Raw genomic sequence first — 25,953 nt, forward strand, 5'->3', positions numbered from 1 at the left:
TAACAAGGCTTAAGACAAAAAAAAATCTTCAGGACCTGATCATTTCCACCCCAGGGCATTAAAAAACAGAAGAGGAAATTACAAAGCATTAGTAGTCACTTGGTAGTACAGAACGTGAGTATTGCTGACAAAGAGAGGCATGCTATCAAAGCTTTTCATTTTTCACTCACCAGGGCATACACAAGAATGCGATAATTTACACTGCATGAGAAAAGGATACTGACTGGTGGGCAAGCCAACTCTGACTGGTTGAGACAATGCCATCTAGAATGAATCAGGGAACTATTGTACCCCACGCTTTTGTTTAGTTCAAAAAAGGCACAAGGCCTAGACATGGAGAGGCAATGGCAGAGTGGTATTGTCACTGGACTAGTAATCCAGAGACCCAGGGTAATGGTCTGGCGACCCAGCTGCGAATCCCACCACAGTAGATGGTGGAATTTGAATTCAATAAAAATCTGGAATTAAAAGTCTGATGACCAGGAGGGCATTGCCAATTGTCGTAAAAAATCCATCTGATTCACTAATGTCCCTTTAGGGCATGTTTGGCCTACATGAGACTCCAGGCCCACATTTAATGTGGTTGACTCTTAAATGCCCTCTGAAATGGCTTAGCAAGCCATTCAGTCATATCAAACCAAGAAAAACCCAATAAAAAGGAATGAAACCAGACAGACCACAAGGCATTGACCTAGGCACTGGAAACAACAATGGCAAACACAGCCCTGTCGACCCTGCAAAGTCCTCCTGACTAACATCTCGGGGCTTGTGCCAAAATTGGGAGAGCTGTCTCATAGACTAGTCAAGCAACAGCCTGACATAGTCATCCTCATGGAATCATAACTTACAGGCGATGTTCCAGACACCACCATCACCATCCCTGGCTATGCCCTGTCCCACCTGCAGGGCAAACCCAGCAGAGGTGGCAGCACAGTGGTATACAGTCGGGAGGGAGTTGCCCTGGGAATCCTCAACATCGGCTCCGGACCCCATGAAGTCTCATGGCATCGGGTTAAACATGAGCTAGGAAACCTCCTACTGAATACCATGTACCCCCCTCCCTCAGCTGATGGATCACTACTCCTCCATGTTGAACACCACCTGGAGGAAGCACTGAGGGTGGCAAGGGTGCAGAATGTGCTCTGGGTGGGGACTACAATGCCCATCACCAAAGGTGGCTCAGTAGCACCACCACAGGCCCAGCTGGCCGAATCCTAAAGGATATGGCTGCTAAACTGCATCCACGGCAGGTGGTGAAGGAACCAAAAAGAGGAAAAAACATACTTAATCTCATCCTCACCAACCTGCCTGCTGCAGAAGCATCTGTCCATGACCATATTGGTAGGAGTGACCATTGCATAGTCCTTGTGGAGACAAAGTCCCATCTTCACATTGAGGATACCCTCCATAATGTTGTGTGCCACAAACACCATGCTAAATGGGATGGATTTCAAATACATCTAGCACTCAAGACTGGGCAACCATGAGGCGCTGTGGACCATCAGCAGCAGCAGAATTGCACTCCACCACAATCTGTAACCTCATAGCCTGGGATATCCCCCACTCTACCATTACCACCAAGCCAGGGGATCAACCCTGGTTCAATGAAAAGTGCAGAAGGGCATGCCAGGAGCAGCACCAGGCATACCTAAAAATGAGGTGTCAACCTGGTGAAGTTACAACACAGGGCTACTTGCATGCCAAACAGTGAAAGCAGCATCTGATAGACAGAGCTAAGTGATCCCACAACCAATGGATCATATATAAGCTCTGCAGTCCTGCCACATTCAGTCGTAAACGGTGGTGGACAATTAAACAACTCACTGGAGAAGGAGGCTCCACAAATATCCCCATCCTCAATGATGGAGGAGCCCAGCAAATCACTGCAAAAGATAAGGCTGGAGCATTTGCAAGATTCTTCAGCCAGAAGAGCTGAGTGGACGATCCATCTCGGCCTCCTCCGGAGGTCCCCAGCACCACAGATGCCAGGCTTCAGTCAATTCAATTCACTCCACGTGATATCAAGAAATGGCTGAAGGCATTGGATACTGCAAAGGCAATGGGCCTTGACAATATTCCGGTAACAGTAGCGAAGACTTGTGCTCCAGAAATTTCCGTGCCCTTAGCCAAACTGTCCCAGTACAGCTACAACACTGGCATCTGAACGGCTATGTGGAAACTTGCCCAGGTATGCCCTGTATACAAAAAGGACAAATCCAATCCAGCCAATTACCACCCATCAGTCTACTCGTGATCATCAGTAAAGTAAAGGAAGGGGTCATCAACAGTGCTATCAAGCGGGACTTACTTAGCAATAACCTGCTCACTGACACTCAGCTTCTGACTTCATTACTGCCTTGGTTCAAACATGGGTGAAAGAGCTGAACTCCCGAGGTGAGATGAGAGTGACTGCCCTTGACATCAAGGCAACATTTGACTGAGTGTAGCATCAAGGAGCCCTAGCAAAACTGGAGTCAATGGGAATCATGGGGGAAAACTCTCCATTGGTTGGAATCATACCTAGCACAAAGGAAGATGGTTGTGGTTGTTGGAGGTCAGTCATCTCAGCTCCAGGACATTACTGCAGGAGTTCCTGCTTCATCAATGACCTTCCTTCCATTATAAGGTCAGAAGTGGGGGCGTTCACAGATGATTGCACAATGTTCAGCCCCATTCACAACTCCTCAGACACTGAAGCAGTCCATGACCAAATGCAGCAAGACCTGGATAATATCCAGGTTTGGGCTGACAATTGGCAAGTAACATTTGGGCCACACAAGTGCCAGGCAATGACCATCTCCAAGAGAGATTCTAACTATCACCCCATGACATTCAATGGCATTACCATTGCTTATCCCCTACTATCAACATCCTAGGGGTTACCATTGACCAGAAACTGAACTGGGCCAGCCATATAAAAACTGTGGCTACAATAGCAGGCCAGAGGCCAGGAATCGTGTGATGAGTAACTTACCTCCTGACTCCCCAAAGCCTGCCCACCATCTACAAGGCACAAGTCAGGAGTGTGATGGAATACTCTCCATTGCATGGATGAATGCAGCTCCAACAACACTCAAGAAGCTCAACACCATCCAGGACAAAGCAGCCCACTTGATTGGCACCACATCCACAAAGATTCACTCCCTCCACCACCAACGAGCAGTGGCAGCAGTGTGTACCATCTACAAGGCGCACTGCAGAAACTCAGCAAGGTTCCTTAGGCAAACCCACAGCCATTACCATCTCGAAAGACAAGGTTAGCAGCTATATGGGAACACACCACCTGGAAGTTCCCCTCCAAGCCACTCACTGTCCTGACTTGGAAATATATCATCATTCCTTCACTGTCGCTGAGTCAAAATCCTGGAACGCCCTCCCTAATAGCATTGTGGGTGTACCTAAACCACAGGAACTGCAGCTGTTCAAGAGTTCAGCTCACCATTTATTTGGGCTTATATCGTGTCATTAAAGCTAAACTCAACTGCATGAGTTGCTAAGGTCATAAGATCAATGAATACAGATTCAGAGAATTGCAGCGCATCTAGATTGCCGTGATATAGTGTCACTGGGTAAATGTCTATGGCTTCCTCGAGCAGCACCTTAGGGAATAGGCTCGGAATGTTGAACAAGCACAAAGACATGCATTGCTGTCAATATGCAAGTCACGTATAGTCTTCATGAAGGAATTTTTCATCATAATTGTGGAAAACGCACACAGAGCTAGTTGTAGAAACTCACTCAACAATTTGATCAATTCATGTTGTGCAGAGCCAGTTATAGATAATACGTTTGTGTGTCCTGAGCAGCACGTACATGCGTGGACACAGTAAACCATGTGAACGCGTCCTATCACTTACACCACAAGACAGCATGTTACTCTTACACAGTCGAGCAAACTTTCTAACAAGTGATTTTAAATAATTGGTAGTAAATTATACGGGAAATGAGGAGATTTTTTTCCACAGAGGGTCGTTAAAGTCTGGAACACATTACCTGAAAGGGTGGTGAAAGCAGATCCCATGGGAACTTGCAAATGACAATCGGACATATTCTTGAAGAGGACTAATGTATAGCATTATAGGGAAAAAGCTGGTTATGGGACTCAATTGGACAGCTTTTACAAAGAGTTGGCACAAGCATGATGGGCTGAATGACCTCTTTTTCTGCTATAAGATTCTGTGATTCGAAATGTCAATCCCTATCTGACACGGTTCCTGATCCCTCCATAGATCCATGAATGCTTAGACTAAACTTTTTTTTCCCACCTGCTGCAATAGAAAATCTGGCCCAGATCAGAAACAGGTAGGGAGCTAGGAATTAACAAGTGGGAGTTGGGGCAGGCAAGCCTGAGACTCTAGCAAAGGGACCATACCCTAACCTTGGAATGAAGTTCTGGGAGTACTCGGAAGGGCTGGTGGGAGGAAGGGAGTGTGGGAGTGGGCCACATGGCCTGCCTGGGAGTCTGATGGAAGGCCTTTGGGCCTTTTTGACAAGCCTGAACATCAAAGAGACGTTCTGTGCTATCAGTCTCCACTCAGTAAAAATTAATTTTGCATGGACCATTATATCAGACTTTCCATCCAGGTTTTTGAGCTCAATTTATAACTAGATCCCAAAATAGACACCTATTGCAGAGGTGAGCAAGTCCTGTGTCCTGAGCCACAGTTTTACTATGGGTAAAGTGTAGTTCAGGCCTTTCGTTATCTAACCATGCAATCAACTCCCACCTGGAACCTGACAGGCAAACATGTGAAATTAAAACAGAAAGTGCTGTAAATACTCAGCAGAACTGGCAGTATCTGTGGATGGAGAAACAGAGTTAACGTTTCGAATTGAATATGACTCTACTTTGGAATTAATACGTGACACTGCCCCTCCAACTACAGACATCAGCATGGACTTTCAGTGCACCTCCAAACTCTGCAGCAGCAAACAGGCCAAATGGATGCTGCAGACAATAATTGAGAGAGTAGCGGAATGGGAAGCACAGAAAGAAAGAGCTAAACAAGGAGAAGGAAGAAAGCAAGGCAGAAATAGAGATAAAAGTAAAGCAAGTTTACGGAGGCAGACACAACAATGGAATGAAAGACAAAGTGGAATGGCAAAAGGACAAAAATGAGGTCAGGAAAAAGGGGGAAACTAAAGAGAGGGGGCATATGCAAATTAAATATGGCACTAACATAGCTAGATACTATTGTCTGAAGTATCATAGAGCAGTAAGTGCACATTATACCTGATGAAGTCACATCTCCCAGCATCTTCCTACAGCGCGTGCAAACTACTGTATTATTTTCTCTTGGAATCTGCAAGAAACCAAAAGTGACCAAGGTGACCCTTCTGAACAAGACATTCATTTTTGACCTTACATTAAACAGAAATGTCCCTGCAGTCAATCACATGACTCCAAATCAGAGTGTTATTTCAAAATCCCTCGAGACTCAATGCCTCAGCTGGGGAGCTTTGTCAACTGCCAACTGGGCCACTAAAGGTGGATGAAGATACATAACTGACACATTTCGGCCTTGAGCTACAAAAAGGGGATAAAAGGTTTGGCCCATTCCGTTACATTTCCGCTGACCAATCACAGAAAAACACTACGTCTAGCCAGCTGTAAGAAAACTTTTGAGAGGCCTCCAAGGGAAATAAAGATATGTAGCCTTACTTTTAATTGGTTGTCTAAATAGGACTCTGAATGGAACTATAACCCATTATTATTATTATCATTATTAGGCCAAAAGGCATTATTAATGGGCACGTTAATTTAAAGCAAAATATAAAAAACACAGGAGACATATAATGTATGCATATCAATGCTTATCAGGTTTACTCCTTTCCCGGACTGGGAAAAAATATCAATCTACTTTTAAAATCTCAATTATTACTCATTTTATTTTTTGCGCTGCAAGGCAAGTAGGTACTGTTGGCTTGTGGAAAGCTATAACAAATCCCAAAAACAAATCACCAAAAAATAGCATTTTAACATCTGATAAGTTATGGATTCCTTAATAAAATTATTTTCAAAAATAGTTTTTATTGCTAAATATTTGCTTTATCCCGCTTACAATAAATTGCCGATGCCATGGGTTGAACCTCAACTCCTTATATTATCTGCTCAGGCCATGGTTGTATCCAGAAAAATAGTTTATTATGATAAAGCGAAGAAACATAACTGGTGTTAAAAGATATGTTAATCCCAAGAATGCTATAACTGGTCACAGACCCTGGGCTAACGAAATGGAACATCAGGCAGGGTTTTAACTTCTAATCATTATCCAGCAACATTTACATGACCCCTGCAAAGACCCTGAAAACACAGCGTCAGTTTCCGTATGTACAATGACGACACGTAGCTCTACCATTCTACTGCCTCTCTCAATTCCTCCACCGTCACTACAGTTTCAAAAACTTGTCCGGCATCCAGCATTGGATGAGCAGAAATTTCTCCAATTAAATGTTGGGAAGGCCAAACCTTAGTCCCTGTCACAAACACCGCTCTCTAACCTTCCCTGTCTGAGGCTGAACCAGACCGTTTGCAACTTGAGTGCTATAACTACCGTGAGATGAGCTTCCAACCACACATACAGTCATTTTGGTGTCATACTAGACAGTGGAATTTGAATCCAATAAAAATCTGGAGTTAATAGTCTATTGATGACGGTGAAACCATTGCCGATTATCATAAAAACCCATCTGGATCACTAATGTCCGTTAGGGAAGGAAATCTGCCATCCTTACCTGGTCTACATCTGACTCCAGGCCCACAGCAGCGTGGTTGACTCTTACTAGGGGGTGGGCAATAAATGCTGGCTGAGCCAGCAACACCCATGAACAAATGAAAAAAAGAATAAATGCAGGCCATCACTATGACCGCATCGTTCCACCTCCGTAACACTGCCCGATTCCACCTCTGCCTCAGCTCATCTAACACTGAAACTCTCATGCTGTGAATTCTGTGGAGAGTAACTCACCTCCTGCCTCCCCAAAGCCTGCCCACCATCTACAAGGCACAAGTCAGGAGTGTGATGGAATACTCTCTACTTGCCTGGATGAGTGCAGCCCCAGCAACACTCAAGAAGCTCAACACCATCCAGGACAAAGCAGCCCTCTTGATTGGCACCCCAACCACCACCTTCAACGTCCACTCCCTCCACCACTGACGCACAGTGGCAGCAGTGTCTACCACCTACAAGATGCACTGGAGCAACTCACCAAGGCTTCTTCGACAGCACCTTCCAAACCTGTGACCTTTACCACGTAGAAGGAAAAGGGCAGCAGATGCATGGAACACCACCACCTGCAAGTTCCCCTCCAAGCCACTCACCTTACTGACTTGGAAATATATTACCGTTCCTTCACTATCGCTGGCTCAAAATCCTGGAACTCCCTCCCTAATAGCACTCTGGGTGTACCTCCACTACATGGACTGCAGTGGTTCAAGATGGCAGTTCACCACCACCCTCTCAAGGGCAATTAGAGATGGGTAATAAATGCTGGCCTAGCCAATGGTGCCCACATCTGGTGAAAATATAAAGAATTGCTACCTCTAGATTTGACCATTCTAATGCCATCCTTGTCTGCCTCCGAAACTGTAAACTTGAGGTCATCCAAAACTCCGCAGTTCGTGTCCTAACTAACACCTAGCCCCGTTCCCCCATCACCCCTATGTTCACTGACCTAAATTGGACCCCGGGTAAGCAATGCCTCAATTTTAAAATTCTCATCCTGGCTTTCAAATCCTTCCATAGGCTTGTTCCTCCCTACTTCTGTAATCTCTTTGAGCTCCATATCCCTCTGAGATATCTGCGTTTCTCTAACTTTGGCCTCTAGAGTGTCCCTGATTTTAGTCACTCCACCACTGATGGCTGTGCCTTCAGTTGCCAAGGCTTTAATCTCAGGAATTCCCTCGCTAAAACTCACCACCTCTCTACCTCATTTTCCTCCCTTAACGCGCTCCTTAAAACCCAGTTCTTTGACCAAGTTTTTTGGTGGTCTACCCAAATACCTCCTTATGTGGCTTCCTGTCATTTTGGTGTCATATTTTGTCTTACAATGTCCCTGTGAAGTATCTTAAGATGTTTTATTACATTAAAGGCACTATATAAACGCAAGCAGTTGTTGTTTCTGTACCATATGTTATACATACCTTCAGGCAATTATGAATCTAATTTAAAGATGGTTTCAGCTTGTTCTTCTGCAATGCAAGGCTCAGAAACACATCAAATGAACTTCTAGGCCTGGATTTTCACAACAATGAAGAGCCTCTCCATCATTGCGAAAATGGCAGAAGAGAGCAAAATCCGTAAGTCCTGGCCCAGACACCACACCTACCATTTCCACGGGAGGGGGATAATGGAAGTGAGCTTGGGTCAGGGTTTGCGCATGAGCGTTTCGCAGAGGCAGCTTCCCATACAAATCAGCAGCTGCCTGCAGTCATGTGGATTTTGTTGTGAGAGGTGTCTGAAACTCGACGTGTGCAGATTTTACCTAGTAGGGGAAGGTCAGAACTTTGTGGACACTTTTGGATAACCAGGGTACCCTTTTCAAGAAGTAAGGTACCCCTTTGGCTATGGTCCTGGGACATCTTTAGGGCCAGTCAGTTGCCTTTTGCGGAGGTCAGTTATCTTTAGTGAGAGGTAAGATGCCCTTTGGGATTTCTGAAAGTAGGTATGAATGTGCATAAAAGTGCATAAACTCATTGGAACTGTGAAGCTCATTGGAATTGTGAAAAACAACTGTCAAAAGTGTCAAGAGGAACTGTCAAAGATAGCTGGCAAGCTGTCAAGGCATTTAACTCTTTGAGAAAACTGGGGTGTAAAAAAAAGCTTGCTTTTTCTGCTCTGTCTATTGATACAAGTCTTAGGTTTACTATTACTGGATTAATCCGCATGACTGATTTCCCAATTATACATTATCACAGTAGGGTGTCTGCCATATCACAGTTTGATTGACAGCTCTAAATGGTTATGGACTCTTTGAAGTGGTGCAACAAATCTCAATGCTTGTTTATATAAGGGATTATGCAATTGAATGCAATGTTTGTCGTTATAAGGGATAATGTAGTTGAAGGAAGATAAATGTAGTAAATGGGTTTTTATGAATATGATTGCTTTTTTAAAAACTAAAGTCAACAATAGACACTTTGAACCTCATTTTATTCAAGTTCAGCATGGGTCTTGAGGTCTACCCACGGTGGATACTAGATGAGCTGGTATGGTATGTATATGCGTAAAGGATGTTGCATGAATTGGCACTAAGTTGGCATGGAACTATGAGGGGCCATGGGACTAGACAGAGGAGCATAGGTTGGCATAGAGGGTATGAGGGGCCATGGGGCAGGGTGGATGGCATGAGGTGGCATGGGTGAGGCGTGGGGTGTGTGGGGGTGTTAAGGGGGTGTGAGAGGTGAGGGCTGGAGGACTGTTTTATGTTTCTTTTTTTTTTATAAAACTTCAATACCTCCTTATGTGGCTTCATGTCATTTTGGTGTCATATTTTGTCTTACAATGTCCCTGTGAAGTATCTTAAGATGGTTTATCCGCCCAGCCTACCTCCGCACCCAGCATCCTCCACTCGTTCCAGGGTTGCCCAGCCCGACTCCCAGGCCACACACCGCCACCCGAAAATAAATGTACGACCTTCCAGGCTACTTTCTCCCTATCAGCTTTGTGGCGCCAAGAAATGTCTCGACTCTGAGCTTCCAAGCCCCCAGACGGGTAACAGAAATGGAGACTGTGGAACTATTTAAGAACAATTGAATGCCACAATGGTTGGGAAAATAAGAAATAGGAGCAGGAGTAGGACATACAAAGCTCATTATTTCTAGCCGGTTTCGGTCACATGACCAATATGGGCATTGTCCAACCAGAATTGCTCAAAACCATTACTATATAATGGAGACACAAGGCAAGTTCTTCATCTTACTCAGGAGGAACTTGTTTCTGCCTAGCTCTCATTGTTAGGGTTCCAATTCGGAGACTTGGAGTTTGGACTTGTGTTTTGGATAAATCCCCAGACAATAGTAAGTGTAAATTCCATGGATAGTATTCGTCTTGGTATGTTCATTCCAAAGGGAAGCTCCTACCCAGGGTAATTCAATCAGGAGCTTTCTGAAAGCTACACAGAGTCTGTGTTGAAGTTGCAAAGGTCACCTGATCCTTGGCAGCCATCTTAGCCACTTGGTGAGTGTCCATTTTAAAAAATAAAAGGCAGTTTCAGAAGCTTCCAAACGAACTTCTACAAGCCCATGGGCAGAATTTTCTCGTTGGCATGCCTCTGGGAAAGAGTATAATAGAGCATCAATGTGCAGGCCCTGCACGCCAAAGCATAAAATGACACGCAGTGATACCTAATGTGCGTCCCAACATCACCGCGCGTCATTCCGATCTTCCATTCGGCAGGCTCACACCAGAGTCGGCTGCACAAACTGTCAAAGGCCTGTTAAGGCCATTAATAAACAAATTGACAGGGCTGCCCGTCCAACCTTAAGGTTGGTGGGCAGGCAAAGGGCCCAAGCGGCCTTCACGTTTTACATGAAACCTCATCCACAGGCAGGATGGGGTTTCATGAAGGTTTTATTACATGAGTAAAAAAATTTTTGACACTTCATAATCATCAGGGGACATGTCTGAATAATTATTATCTTTCCTTTTTTTTTACAAGCTTTAAAAGTAAACTTTGTCTCCCTGAGGCAGTTCCGTGCCTCAGGGAGATTTCTGTGCTCTTTCGTGCCCATGCACAGAAGAGCACAGACCCCAGTTCTCCCTCCTCCCCCTGTCCGCACAGGTACCGCTGAGTGCTACCGGGCGGGTGACACGCTGGGCGGACCTTAATTGGCCTGCCACATAAAATGGCGGCGCACAGCTGATCGTGGGCGGCGATTGGCTCCGCGCCTGCCCAACAGGCAGAAAATTCTCCCCCATGTTTAAAACTATGAATAGGACATGCCTTTACTGAACATGACATAGGTCATTAACTGGTATCTTGACACCAACTCAAACTAGGTCCCCCCTGTGTACATCCCTACCTTCTTGAAAGAAGTGTTTTCCCTCCTGGGGGTACCTATTAGCACACTTTAAACTTTGCACTGTTAGGAGAATCTGGGAACTAGGCATGACCTTCCTACCTCTGGGGAACAGTATAATAGAGCATCAATGTGTTGCATGCATTTTCTATATGCTCCTAAATTCCAGGATTATAAAACAGAATTACAGAAATTAAGAGCATGTTCTTTTTTTCCACCCCCAAAATACTCAAATAGAAACTGAAGAAATATTTGAGTTCTGTTTTCACAGATTACAACATTGGCCACACTTCAAAAGTATTCCACTGACTGTAATGGATTTTGGGACATCCTGTGTTTGTACAAGATGTTAGATAAATGCAAGCCTTTTTTTCTGTTAAAGCAAATACAGACTTCATCTGGTTTTCACAAAATGTAGTATCTTTATTTCTTGGTATCTAATATTGTCAACACACTCAAGCTGAAGGTTACGTGTATCCCTTTCAAGTATTTATCTGTTGAAAACAAAGCCCTTACCTGCACCAAATGGGTTCCGGTGTTATCTGCACTCTGCCTGGCCTCTGATTGACTTGCCTTCTCTTCGTGCACAGCAGTATTGTCAATGCTCGCCACATTCAATAACAGGAACATATCACCTAATAAACAGTCATCCAACCTTGGCTGTAATGCCTTGGTGAATGGATCAGGATGGCAGCACCAGTGTTCCACCAAATCATTCCAATTTCCACTAGGCAATGGTAGAACTCTCTGAAACATCCTACATGTAAATAAGCACATCATTAGTCATTAAAAAAATGCCACGCATGCCTTAGCACTTCAAAAAATGAATGAAAAAATAAAATCATGACAATTCTCAATTGCAATGCCATCAATGCAAGACTTATCTCACAGTGAGCTTACTCAGCTCCTGACCTTATTACAGCCTTGGTTCAAACATGGATAAAGGAGTTGAACTCAAGAGGTGAGGGGAGAATGACTGCCCTTGACATCAAGGCAGCATTTGAACGAGTGTGGCATCAAGGAGCCCTAGCAAAATGGAAGTCAATAAGCAACTGGTTGGAGTCATAACCAGCACAAAGGAAGATGATTGTGATTGTTAGAGGTCAATCATCTCAGTCCCAGGACATCACTGCAAAAGTTCCTCAGAGCAGTGCCCTAGGCCCAGCCATCTTCAAAGACTTCATCAATGACCTTCCCTCTATCACAAGGTCAGCAGTGGGGATGTTCACAGATGATTGCACAATGTTCAGAACCATTTGCGACTCCTCAGTAGCCTGTGTCTATATGCAGCAAGACCTGGACAATAGTCAGGTTTGAGCTGATAAGTGGAAAGTAGCATTTGTGACACACAAGGGCCAGACAATTACCATCTCCAGCAAGAGAGAATCTAATCATCTCCCCTTGAATTCAATGACATTACCATTGCTGAATCCCCACTTTCAAAATCCTGGGGCCTAACATTGACCAGAAACTGAACTAGACCATAAATACTGTGGCTACAAGAGCAGGTCAGAGGCTGGGAATTCTGTGGCAAGTAACTCACCTCCTGACTCCCCAAAGCCTGTCTACCATCTACAAGGCGCAAGTCAGGAGTGTGATGAAATACTCTCCACTTGGCTCCAACAACACTCAAGAAGTTAGATAACATCCAAGACAAAGCAACCCACTTGAATGGCACCCCATCCACCACCTTCAACATCCAGTCCCTCCACCACCAATGCACAGTAACAGCAGTGTGTACCATCTACAAGATGCACTGCAGCAGCTCACCAAGGCGCCTTCAACAGCACCTTCCAAACCTGTGATCTCTACCACCTGGAAGGGCAAGGGCAACAGATGCATGGGAACACCCGACTTGCAAGTCCCCTCCATGTCATACACCATCTTGACTTGAAACTCCCTCCCTAACAGCACTGTGGCTGCTCCTACACCACATGGACTGCAGCAATTCAAGAGGGCAGCTCACCACCACCTTCTCAAGGGCACTTAGGGTTGGGCAATAAAAGCTGGCCTAGCCAGAGACGCCTACATCCCATGAACGAATAAAAAAAAAGATAAAAGTACATTTCACCAAAAATTATAAATAGTTCAGGATTTGTACCATTACAGAGAGATTGCCCATGTCATTGCTCATGATAAATCAGATGAAAAGCTGTCAATAGGAATATCATGCATTGCAGCATCTATTGCTCCGCAGCTGAGTGGTCAGCACTTAATGCTTCAAAGATCAACAACTGTCAATTAAGCAGTGGGCAAGGTTCAGAATTTAGTGTCATTTTCTTTTTTAAGCATTACTTGCAGTTATTCAGAGGTGCCAGAGATTTGGGCTCCTGTGTCAAAAATTGAATGTTTTTGTTTCTTTGCAGTTTTTGTTTTGTGTGTGACAGAAATTTGAGTGTCATACTTGAAATTTGATAGACAAATGACAGACACGAAATGCAGGCTAAATGTTTGTTGTATTATTCAAAATATAATATGGTTCTAACTTTAAGCCAGTTTTAAAACTGGTTCGGTAACCCTCAACTTGACACTGCCACTGGGCACAATAAAGCGCCCAGTCTGATACAACGGCTGTAATGGTGAGGCTATCCTCTCCACCATCATACGATGTGCCAAACAGGAGATGATTACAGACTGTCAACGTGCACAAATGTCAAGGGTCAAGTGAGAACACAAAAGCTCAGTAATCCTGATGAAATAGCAGAAATGCCAGCAAAGAGAGAACACTTTAATTTGCAATATTATTAGCAATTCTAAAATTAACAAGTCTTGCCTGAGGCACACTACTCCTTTAGAAGTTCTCTAAACTGCAGAGGTACATTTATGTCACACTTTTCACAACCTAATCATGCCTGAGTGACCTGACTGATATTTTTCAAGAAGTAACTAGGCAGCAGACTGGTGAATATCGATGGGCATTATTTATAGGAGGCAAGTGTCTCATAAGAGACTGTCAGCTGAAGCTGAAGTTCATGGACTTGATGGCAAATTAACCACCTAGTTAGGAAATTGGTTGATTGACAGGAAACTGGGTAGGGATAACAAGAAGGTACTCTGATTCACAGGATGTGACTAGTGGTGTCTAGCAAGGATCTGTTTTGGGTTCTCAACTATTTATGGTATTCATTAACAACTTAGATGATGGGAGAGAAAGCCACATATCCAAATTTGCCGATGAGACAAAAATAAGCAAGCACTGTAAGCAATGTAGATGGAAACACAAGATTACAAAGTAATATTGGTAGATTAAGTGAATAGACAAAATTGTGGCAAATGGATTTCAATATCGGCAAATCTGAAGTCATCCACTTTGAAGCTGAAAACCAGGATTGAATAGTGTCCTTTCCAAATGGTGTAAAGCTAGAAACATTGGCGGTCTAAAGAGACGTGGGGGTTTAGGTACATAGCTGATTTTCTGTCATGAAAGAGAGAGAAAATAAGCAAAATCTAGAACACTAGAATACAAAGGAGTACAATACTTCAGTATTGAATAGACCACACCTGAAGCACTATCAGTAGTGCTAGGCACCATATATTAGAAAGGATATACTGACCTAGGATGAAGTGTAATGCAGATTTGCAGGAATGATACCTAACTTCAAAGAGTTAAATTGAGTCAAGATTACACAAACTAGGATTGTATTCCCTGGAATTTAGAAGATTAAGGAGCAATCTGATCAAAGTTTTCAAGATATTGAGGGCAACAGCTAGCTTCTCTCTCTTTATTTCCATTGGTTGGGGAATCTAGAACCAAGGGAAGTAATCTAAAAATTAGAACCAGACTTTGAGAATGAAATTAACAAACACTTCTTCACACAAAGGGTGATAGAAGTTTGGAATTCTCTTCCACGAACAGCTAGGTCAATTATAAATTGCAACAACAGTGCAAAAGATAAAGGCTGAATTTGCTATATCAAGGCAGCATTTGACCAAGCGTGGCATCAAGGAGCCCTGGTAAAGCTGGAGTCAATGGGAATCAGGGGGGAAACTCTCCGCTGGTTGGAATCATACCTAGCACAAAGGAAGATGATTGTGGTTGTTGGAGGTTAGTCATTTCAACTCCAGAACATCACTGCAGGAGTTCCCCAGGATAGTGCCCTCGGCCCAATCATCTTCAGCTGCTTCATCAATGGCCTTCCTTCCATCATAAGGTCAGAAGTGGGGATGTTCGCTGATGATTGCACAATGTTCAACACCATTCACGACACCTCAGATACTGAAGCAGTTCATGTCCAAATGCAGCAAGACCTGAACAATATCCAGTCTTGGGCTGACAAGTGGCAACATTCATGCCACACAAGTGTCAGGCAATGACCATCTCCAACAAGAGAGAATCAAACCATCACCCCTTGATGTTCAATGGCATTACCATCACTGAATCCCCCATTATCAACATCCTGGGGTTACCATGGACCAGAAACTGAACTGGACTAGCCATATAAATACTGTGGCTATGAGAGCAGGTCAGAGGCTAGGAATAGTGCGACGGGTAACTCACCTACTGACTCCCCAAAGCCTGTCCACCATCTACAAGGCACAAGTCAGGAAGGTGATGGAATACTCCCCACTTGCCTGGATGAGTGCAGCTCCCACAACACTCAAGAAGCTTGACACCATCCAGGACAAAGCAGCACACTTGATTGGCACCACATCCACAAACATAATTTATGTGTATAATAGTATAATTAATATATTTTTCAACATTGAAAGGTGTTAGGTGTCGACTCAGTGGCACCCTCTGATTCAGAAGGTTGGGGTTCAAGTCCCACGGTGGGACTCTCTTCACCACCAACGCACAGTAGCAGCTACGTGTAACATATACAAGATGCAGTGTAGGATTCACCAAGGCTCTTCAACAACACCTAAATCCATGACCACTACCATCTAGAGGACAAGAGCAGCAGACAGATGGGAAAACCACCACCTAGAAGTTCCCCTCCAAGTCACTCACCATCCTGACTTGGAAATATATCACCGTTCCTTCACTGTCGCTGGGTCAAAATCCTGGAACTCCCTCCCTAACAGCACTGTGGGTTTACTCACACCACATGGATTGCAGCGGTTCAAGAAGGCAGCTCACCACCACCTTCTCAAGGGCAACTAGGGATGGGCAATAAATACTGGCCCAGCCAGTGAAACCTACATCCCGTGAATGAATTTAAAAAACACATTTAAAGTGTAACCAATGTTGTCAAGTAGGGAAACACAGCAGCCAATTTGCATACAGCAAGCTCCTACAAACAGCAAGGAAGTAAATGATCAGATATTTGTTTCAGTGCTGTCAATTGAGGAATAAATATTGGCCAGGGAAACAATAGAACTCCCCTGTTCTTCTTTGACAAGAGTTACACCATCTTTTACATCTACCTGAGACAGCACCTCCAACGGTACAGCACTCATTCAGAACTGCCCTAAGTGCCAGTCTAAATTATGTGTTCAAATTTCCACCATGGGACTTGAACGCACAACCTTCTGAATCAGAGGGTGCCACTGAGTCGACACCTAACACTTTTCAATGTTGAACAATGTATTAATTATACTATTATACACATAAACTATTTTCGTTTGCAGATACTTTTTCACCGTCATCCATTTGAAAAATAGATCAAAAAATGCCTTACTGTTTCTTGAGTACAGACTGTCCACAGGTTTGGCACTGAAACATATAGCTTGCCTGGGCTTTCAAGGTTTTTATCACAGTTGGAACCAGCTCTAAAGAAACATGAAATATCAATTATTATTTTTGACACTTGAGATGAACTCTGCAAACTTAGATCTCACCATTAAAAGAAAATTAAGAAATGAATATTACAAGAAAATGTGTGCAAACTTAACTTTCTCAGTATTTTAAATATAAGTTTTGTCAAAGATTTAATATACCCCCAGATAATCTTCCTACTTAAAAGTATTAATAATAACATGCCACTTAAAAAAGCAATCTTTTCACCACACATGCTTTCCATCCTTGCAGATTTAATAGCCCAAAGTTATATTTAATACTGTAGCCAATACAACTAGCAGATTTTCCTTATAACAGTACTTTTTTTCTTTTCTAGGAAGGTAACCCTTATCTTTCATGCATTGATATTTCTTGTTTTTGAAGCTTATCGGTAATAATTTGTGACATTTAGTATCAACAATGAGGTGCCTGTCAATCGAAGTAACATTATACCTAAAAGGCCTGACCCCTCATGCTCAGTTTCTATTACTGTCCTGGCACAGTTACTAACTCATGTGCCTATCTCACATCTGACTGACAAACACGCTTCTAGCAAAGAATTTGCAAAAATTGGTAATGAACATACTACTGACTGACAGTCCAGTTGTACCTATTTTCTATCCATGAATAAACTGACTACATAATCCACAGTTGCCCCAGGCATGAGAGAACTATGCTCACCTTAGAAACTGACAGAAAAATCATAGAACAAGACCCCTTCATCAAATATTATAAGCACACGTGAAACAAATTGACAAGTTATATTGAAAAGGGAACACAATTACACAATCTATGCAAATGACCTGTTCTCACATTGCTTCCAACCACCAATTCAATACAGTAATGGCGACGGGGGAATCCTGTTCAGGTTTTTTAGTCTGCTTACAAATTGATGACAACACACTGAGTTGTCAGTTTATTCTGGATTGAAAAGTTGTCCATCAAGTCACTAACAAGCAGAGAAATGTGAAGTTACCAGTGAATCAGTAAGTGATATTATAGAGACAGACCATGAAACCATTCATACTTGTCCTTCAAGGGGTAGCTCTGCATGTAAAACTCTTAACTTCCAAAATTGAAGCAGTTCAGGAGATTCGAATTCTACATAATTTAACAGTTATAAGTAGGAAATGATTAAGATATTAGAATTTAGGTTTGGGTATAAATTCATCCTCTAGTTAACTTTATCATACGCAGACACATGGGAGCACCACCACCTGGAAGTTCCCCTCCAAGCCACTCACCATCCTGATTTGGAAATATATCGCTGTTCCTTCACTGTTGCTGGGTCAAAATCCTGGAACTCCCTTCCTAACAGCACTGTGGGTGTACCTACACCACATGGACTGCAGCAGTTCAAGAAGCAGCTCACCACTGCCTTCTCAAGGGCAATTAAGAACGGGCAATAAATGCTGGCCTCGCCAGCAATGCCCACATTCCGTAAATGAATAACAAAAACACAGAACGCTCACTTGCATTATGTTTGACATGCACAGTATATGGAAGGTTTTTCTGCCCTTTACTGTTACTCTTCCTCTACAGGGAGCAGTTGAGGTACAAGCCTGGACAGTGAGCATTTGGTGGATATTCAGTCCATGGGCAGTATCCTACACAAGTTCAATTAATCCTTCCAGAAAGTGTTACTGGCATTGCAATTAAGAGCAGAAAGTTAGACACTTTTTCCCGCTCTTTGCCCAAGGAGGCTGAGCCCAACAGTAACATTACCATAGAGATAAAAACAAAAAAACTGCGGATGCTGGAAATCTAAAACAAAAACAAAAACAGAATTACCTGGAAAAACTCAGCAGGTCTGGCAGCATCGGCGGAGAAGAAAAGAGTTGACGTTTCGAGTCCTCATGACCCTTCGACAGTTCTGTCGAAGGGTCATGAGGACTCGAAACGTCAACTCTTTTCTTCTCCGCCGATGCTGCCAGACCTGCTGAGTTTTTCCAGGTAATTCTGTTTTTGTTTGAGTAACATTACCATCTTTGACTATCAGTGGAGATTAAAACTGAGGTCCTCCAATCACAGTGTACATTTAATCATTGAGCCACAGAGGCCCAATTTGCCATTCTGTGGTAAATCAAATTATGGAAGCTCTGAACACATTTACAAGGCAGGCAAAAGCTCCTCCTCATTGCTTTTACGATGCTAAGGATTGACCTGGTCACATCTATTAAATGACCACATCAAAATACAGACTTTGAGCTTTCAATTGGTTAGCGATCTGGCCTCAAAACCAGTTTTCAGCCATTAATAAAATATATTTTTGGAAGTCTCTCCCAGTGCTAAAATAAATTGTGGGAGGCAGGAGGAAGAGGGAAGAAGGTAAATCAAGAACTAGATTAAATAAATTGCTGGATCAGATGATAAAAGTTAAATTAATAAAAGAAGAAACAAATTAAGTAATTGGTGGAGAGGAAAGACGGGAGGAAAGGAACACAAAGTAAACAAAAGTGCTTACACGTCTTACTTAAAATTATATCTGAAGTGTGTTCTGAAGCTATATATCACTAAACAACCATTAACAGCTTCGCTATGATGATTTACCGTTTGAAAGCTCAAGGCATGTAAACCATTATATCTTTTAAAATGGCCCAGGTCAGGAATGGGTTATTTCTAAGATCCAGTCAGAAGCCTAAGGTTAACTATGATATGTAACTATCTAGTGAGCTGTTGGATAAATAACAATTTTGTGTAAGGTGTGAGATTTTTAAACCACAGAATTGGCCAAAAGTTTTCAGTATAATTAATTTAGTCAAAGATATAAGAGATGGTCACCTGCAGGTCTATCAATCTGAACTTGCAGCCTCATGTGGAATCCATCTCCCATAACGTACTGGAGACTGCGGCAAGAAGGTGGAACAATTCTGACCCCTACTGGCAAATCTAAGTTTATACACTGCCCCGCAGACTGAAGATGTATGGATGATAGGCCAAGAGTAACTTGCAATTCTGAGTAATTCTCTGGGAAGTTTCTGCTCAAAGAAGAATACAATGCATTATTCTGTTGGCACATACTCAAAACAGCATTGAAATAAGTCAGCACACTGTAACCGATAGATACAGCATCCAATGTCAAAACACACTTATGTCTCTGAACACATTATTCTTATCTTTAAATAAAGCATCTTGTGAACATCATTTGATATCAGGAGATAACAGTGCCAAGATTCAAAGTCATTATGCAGATTCAATTAGAAACAAGCTGCATAATAAGTCCTTGGTCAGAGATGACTAGATATTCATTAGGAGTTTCTTTAAATCGACAGTCAAAGATTAAAATTGATGACAAATCAGCTAATAACACCTAAAGAGTGCAGTGCCACGTGTTAATTTATATCAGTTATCCTGAGCCCAGTAATGGCAGAAATCAAGACCAAGAAGAATGCATTAGAAGAAGCTATCACAAATTAGGCCAATTTCAATGGATACCTGGTTAAATATGACACGTTTTTTTCATTCTTAGAGCACAGTATCTGTATCACAGAAAGATTAGAGTCAAATTACAAACTGCATCTACATAGCACCTTTACCATGGAAAAAATTTCCCAGGGACTTCATAGAGGGATAGTCAGAAAAATGAAACCTTAGCCAAAGCAGATTTAGAAGCTTGGATACTAGGTGAAGGTTCTTAAAGGAGGAGAAGGTGGAAAGGCCAAGGAGTGAATTCTAAAACAAAGGGCCCAGGTGACTGAATATACAGCCACCAATGGCAGAGTGATGGAGATAGATACAGAAGAGGCCAACATCAGAGGAACAAACAGTTCAGGTGAGATACTGTACTATGACTGGATGTTAGAGAGATCGAGAAGGGTAAGGTCATGGAGGAATTTGAACCCAAGAATTGGGGTTGTAAATTTGAAATGTCGGAGAACTAATATATGTCATCAAGGACAGAGACGATGGGTTGGTGGGGTTTGATGCAGAATAGGATGCAGATGCAGATCTTTGGATGAGCTAAAATTTATGGAAGGTCAAGAATGAGAGGCTGGACTGGCAAGCACTGGACTGATCATCCCCATAACTAACAAAGGCAAGGAAAAAAGCTTCAGCATGAAATGGGTTACTGTCAGGACAGATATTCCAAGGTGGAAAGAGGCAGTCTTTGAGGGAGCGGATGTGGGCGTCAGAATCTCAGATCAGGGTCAGATAGGATGCTGAGGTTACAAAGAGTCTAGTTCAGTCTGAGACAGCAGCCAGGAGGGTGTAGAATGTGAATGAGGGGATAGTGACTTGAGTATGGAGTTTATGGTGAGAGTGGAAGATGATGGTCTTCCCAGTGTTAAACGGAGGAAACTGCAGCTCCAGGATAGTGAAGAGTTTGAGAACGGTGATGGAAAGGTAAAGAATACCCAGTTTACCACACATGAAAAGCCCCTTCATTGCCAGCACTTCTTCATAAACTGTATTTATCACTCTGAAGAAGTTATATGCACTCAAAATGTTAATTCTGTTTCTCTTTCCAGAGATGCTGCCAGACCTGCTGAGCTTTTCTAGCACTTTCTGCTTTTATTTTGTACTTATCACCATTTCTTCTCAAGAATCATTTTTTCTAAAGTGTAATTATTGTTGTTTTGTGGTCAAAAGTGGCAGTCAATTGATACATAGCAAGATCACACAAACAATAAGTGACAAAAGTAGTCAATTTATCAGCTTGTGATGTTGCTTGAGGTACAAATATTGGCCTGGACGCTGGAAGAACTCACTATCCCTCTAATAGTGCTGTAAAATCTTCTGCATCTAACTGGGTCAGCAGACGGCGATTTAATGACTTATCGAAAAGTTAGCAACTCCAACAGTACAGACATTGCCAATTGGTTCAAGCCCAGCTCTACACGTGAGCAGAAATCTCAACCAACACATCAGCCCTAATCCTAGAGAAATGTTAAATAGTCCATGTGCATCTTCTGGCTTAGTTTTCCCCAGTACGGTTTACCAACTAAAAAACAATTACATTTCTTTTTTAAATTCTTATTGTTCCACCGAAAACCAGAGGATATATGACTCCGACCTTGACGATCCACCTAAGTAAACACTCTCAAGTCTATTTGTCAAAGCGTATATAAAAACTGCTTCACTAGAGCTGCAATGTATCTATCTGGTGAATTGTCAATGCAGAAACACGTTTATCAACGTGCACAGCCAGTCACTGTGTGTATAGTCACTGAAGAAAACAATTTACCCAATTATCAACTGCCCGCTTTGCGTGCTGTTTCTGATCTCTAAGAAGACCAGTGGTTGTATTAGTTTTCTCTGCATTTCCCTCTCCATCCTGGGGCTCAGGCTCGACCTGAGGAAATCCTGAATGAAATGGAACAAAGTAACAACCAACCAACGCGCGACTCGCCCCAAACCCCAGCCGACTCCGGCGCGGGACGCATGCGCACACTCCCCTACTCTCCGACTCCAGCACAGAGCGCATGCGCATATCTCCCTCCAGCCGACACACTGGTGCATGCTAAAGACACACCCCCAGCCCCAAGAAGAGGCTCGAGCAGGAAATCCATTTTGACATAGCGCCCTCTGCGGCCCGGGAGGGTGAGTCGCCTCTGCAGCCTGTCACAAACCCGGTTTTTGCTGTCGTCCTTTCAAGGGGATTAATGTTAGGTGTTTTTGTAAATATGAATGTCTGTCCCAGGAACTCCAAAATCTTCCTATGCCCCACCCTTTCCACTCAATTTATCTTCAGTTCTGATGAAGAGTCATATGGACTCGAAACGTTAACTCTGTCTTTCTATCCACAGATGCTGTCAGACCTGCTGAGCTTTTCCAGCTATTTTTGTTTTTGTTTCAGATTTTCAGCATCCACAGTATTTTGCTTTTACATAGAATTATGAACTTGATATTCCAGACAGTTTTCTCATTAGAAAGATCAAACTTTATTTACATATATAAAAATAAAAACAAAAAAACTGCAGATGCTAGAAATCCAAAACAAAAATAGAATTACCTGGAAAAACTCAGCAGGTCTGGCAGCGTCGGCGGAGAAGAAAAGAGTTGACGTTTCGAGTCCTCATGACCCTTTGACAGAATTTCGAGTCCAAGAAAGAGTTGAAATATAAGCTGGTTTAAGGTGTGGGGGGGGGGGGGAGAGAGAGAGAGAGAAGTGGAGGGGGTGGTGTGGTTGTAGGCTTATTTACAGGCTGCAGCAGCAGTTACAATCTTCCATCAAGCTCCACAACTAGAAGAAGAACTCCCACTCTAAGGTGGCCCACACTTAGGTCTGATTTGTTTGCAGTGTCACATGATACTATACAACACAATAAGTCTTAAAGCGACAGTCACTACATTCCTTAAAGCTACGATTACTACATTCCCCTCCCTTTAAATTTTTTGTACAGTTTGTACTTACAAGAACATCTATCTTCATGACTTTACAAATATATACATGGGTCATGGAATTTTAAGTTCTCAGGTCGTTTCCTGATCCAGGTGGAACGTCACAGCTCCACAAATTTCGGATCTCTTACAGAATCCACATTATCTGGAACTGCAGCAATGTCAGGTACCTCCTTAGGCACAGGCAGTTCAATGTTATCCACGCCGACAGAGACATCTGGTATGTCTATCCTTGATTGAACAATTTCAACAGGGACCACGAGCTCTACAATGGTTACAGGTGGAACATCATACTGTTGGGGTATCTCCCTTCTTCTCAAATGATCTGGGTGATCTGGCCCTCCACTTCTACGTGGTACGACAAGGGTCCAGTCACAGAAACTATTACACCAGGTAACTAGTCGCATCTTGGAAAGTTATATGACTTTTCCTTTCAATGCCTCTTTAGCTTCATTCAGCTGATTCTTCGGCTCTTTGCTAGACAGCTAGCTTCACTGAACTGGCAGCACCTTGAAGTTTATCCAAACTCCTGCCTTCAGCTATACACAAGTCCCAGAACTTCCTGTGAGCCGTCTCTGATTACTAAGGCTTCCCCTAAGGCCTCTTTGACTACCAGGGCTTCCTTGAGCCCTCTCCGATTACCAGGGCTTCCCCTGAGGCTGCTTTGAATTCCTTCTGACTTGCTTCCATTCTACTATTTATGAAATCTTCATTTCTTTATGTTGCTGAATGGTTACACATTACTTTAGCATTTGACCTTGAAGGACAGTCAACTGTCCTTTCAACTTTTCAACTTTTCATGTTGCCCTCTTTCTGGTGTGTCCTGTGCCTTTCGCTGAGTTGCCCTCTCTCTGGGGTCCCTTCTTCCCTTTGGCAGAGCTGCCCCCTCTCTGGGGTCTCTTATTGCCTTCAGCAGAGATGCCCTCTCTCTGGGGTATCTTGATGCCAATGGATCTGTATTGAGAGTTGCCCTCTCTCTGGTGTCTCTTCCAATTTTCTGTCCATAGCCATTTTTCTTGTACTTACCATTTTAAATGTATTGCCACTTTAAGAGCAGTCACTTTTTTTTACTTGGGCTTTCTCTGCAGCTATTGGCTTTTCTCTGCTGTTTTTGAGCTTCCTGTGCTTTTTGTGTTTTGGCGGGCTCATCAAGTGTGGCTGCTTTTTGTTTTAACTTTGTAAAACTTCATTCCTTATTGAAAGAACACAGCAGCGATGTCTTCCCCCTTTTCTGGGCAATACTGCAAGGGTTTTTTTTCTTTTTCCTTACTAACCCCACAGTTTCTTTTGATGTTGGATGTCCCACACTTTGGGAGATCCAGTGGTCTGATCGGGACCATTTTTTAAATTTAAAAGTGCAGCATTGCTTTCTGCTCTGATTGCCCTTTTTTAAAAACTTACAAGCTGTCAACTCTGCAGCAAACATTTTTTTGTTTATTTTTGCCTCTGCAGGTCCTCTTTTTTTAATGTCGGGAGCGGTCTAGGAGATTTCTCAGCCATTTGGATCAGGGCCTGTTTTTTCCTTAAAATTAAAACAACAGCACTTCTGTTTCTTCAGTTTGAACTCTGCAGCATACCTGGTGAATATGTTTTCCTTTTCTTCTGTTAAACAAGATACTCACAGTCGCTGGGCGAGGGGACAACACCAGACCCGATCCCATCCACGTTGCCAACTTGTTAAGGACTTGATTTTCCAGATAGGTTTCTCATTAGAAACAGCAGACTTTATTTATAGGCTGCAGTAGCAGTTACATGCTTCCATCAAGCCCCATAACTAGAAGAAGAACTCCCACTCTAAGGTTCCCTGCTCTTAGAGCTGATTCATTCACACTGTCACATGTTATTATACAGCACAATAAGTCAAAGAGCTACTGTCACTACATTCTTTAAAGCTACAATTACTACACACAGGTACAGTAAAGGTCCAGCTAGCTGTCTCTCTGCTTGCTTCTACACAAAGCTATGTCGAACACTGCACTGACCGCTTGGTGCAGGTCATGTGTTCTCTTAAATTACAGTATGTGGTACTGTACTCAGTCCCATAATAACCCACATGCCAGACCCTTATATTACCCCTCCCCAAGTTGTTATCCAACTTACTTACAAGATATCCCAACTTACCTCATCATTACTACTACCCCATCTCCCCTCCATCAAGTCCCTGAGTTCACAGTTTCAAGTGGTCTGGAGGCCTTATAACACTTCCGTATTTTCTTCTCACTACTATTGGAGGAGTGGCAGGTTCTGTCGCTGCAGGTAAACTTTGGTAAATTGGAGGTTCTGTCATCTGGGTGTCATCCTCATTTTCTCTCCACTGTACAGTGAGGGGGGCCCTTCAATGAAGAAGGAGGAGGCAGCTCCTCCTGTTTCTCCTGACCATATCCTCTGGGGTGCCAACCAGGGTTGGTCATTGACTGGAAACTTTCCGGTCCTGTTGGTGTCAGGCATCATGGCGGGTGGGGGAGGGGATGATAATATGGTGATAAGGCCACTAATCTTTGCCACATTGTATGTTTTTTCTTTCAATTTGATACTATCCTTAACTTCCTTGGTTAACCATGGTTGGTTTATCCCCTTCCTAGAATCCTTCTTCCACGCTGGGATATATTTTTGTTGTGAGTCATGAACTATTTTCTTAAATGTCTGCCATTGTTCATTAACCATCTTTTGTGGCAAATATTAATGGTAAGCCAGAGGATTGGGAAAGCTTTTAAAAAACCAACAGAAAATGACGAAAAAAATAATAAAGAGGGAGAAAATAAACTTTGAGGTAAACTAGCAAGTCATATAAAAACAGACAGTAAGATCTTCTTTAAATGTATAAAAAGGAAGAGTGAGGCCAAAGTCAATATAGGCCCCTTAGAGAATGAGG

General features: G+C 42.9%; 1 protein-coding gene across 7 annotated transcripts in view; it reads right to left on the reverse strand.

The window, feature by feature from the left end:
- Positions 1–25,953, reverse strand: part of ube3d (ubiquitin protein ligase E3D) — a 217,819-nt gene that overhangs the window by 175,713 nt on the left and 16,153 nt on the right. For 2 of the 7 annotated variants that reach the window (XM_041188678.1, XM_041188676.1), the window contains exons 1-5: positions 21,925–22,133; positions 19,521–19,717; positions 16,642–16,732; positions 11,537–11,777; positions 5,234–5,303 (exon numbers count right to left, since the gene is read on the reverse strand). In XM_041188678.1, coding sequence (XP_041044612.1) covers positions 5,234–5,303; positions 11,537–11,777; positions 16,642–16,732; positions 19,521–19,717; positions 21,925–22,013 — 688 coding nt within the window. In that variant the 5' untranslated portion in view covers positions 22,014–22,133. Of the gene's footprint in view, positions 1–5,233; positions 5,304–11,536; positions 11,778–16,641; positions 16,733–19,520; positions 19,718–21,924; positions 22,136–25,953 lie in introns of those variants that run through there. The other 5 variants (XM_041188679.1, XM_041188675.1, XM_041188677.1 and 2 more) reach the window with 5 other exon arrangements.

The sequence above is a fragment of the Carcharodon carcharias genome, chromosome 5 (genome assembly GCF_017639515.1).
Source record: "Carcharodon carcharias isolate sCarCar2 chromosome 5, sCarCar2.pri, whole genome shotgun sequence".
Classification (NCBI taxonomy): domain Eukaryota; kingdom Metazoa; phylum Chordata; class Chondrichthyes; order Lamniformes; family Lamnidae; genus Carcharodon; species Carcharodon carcharias.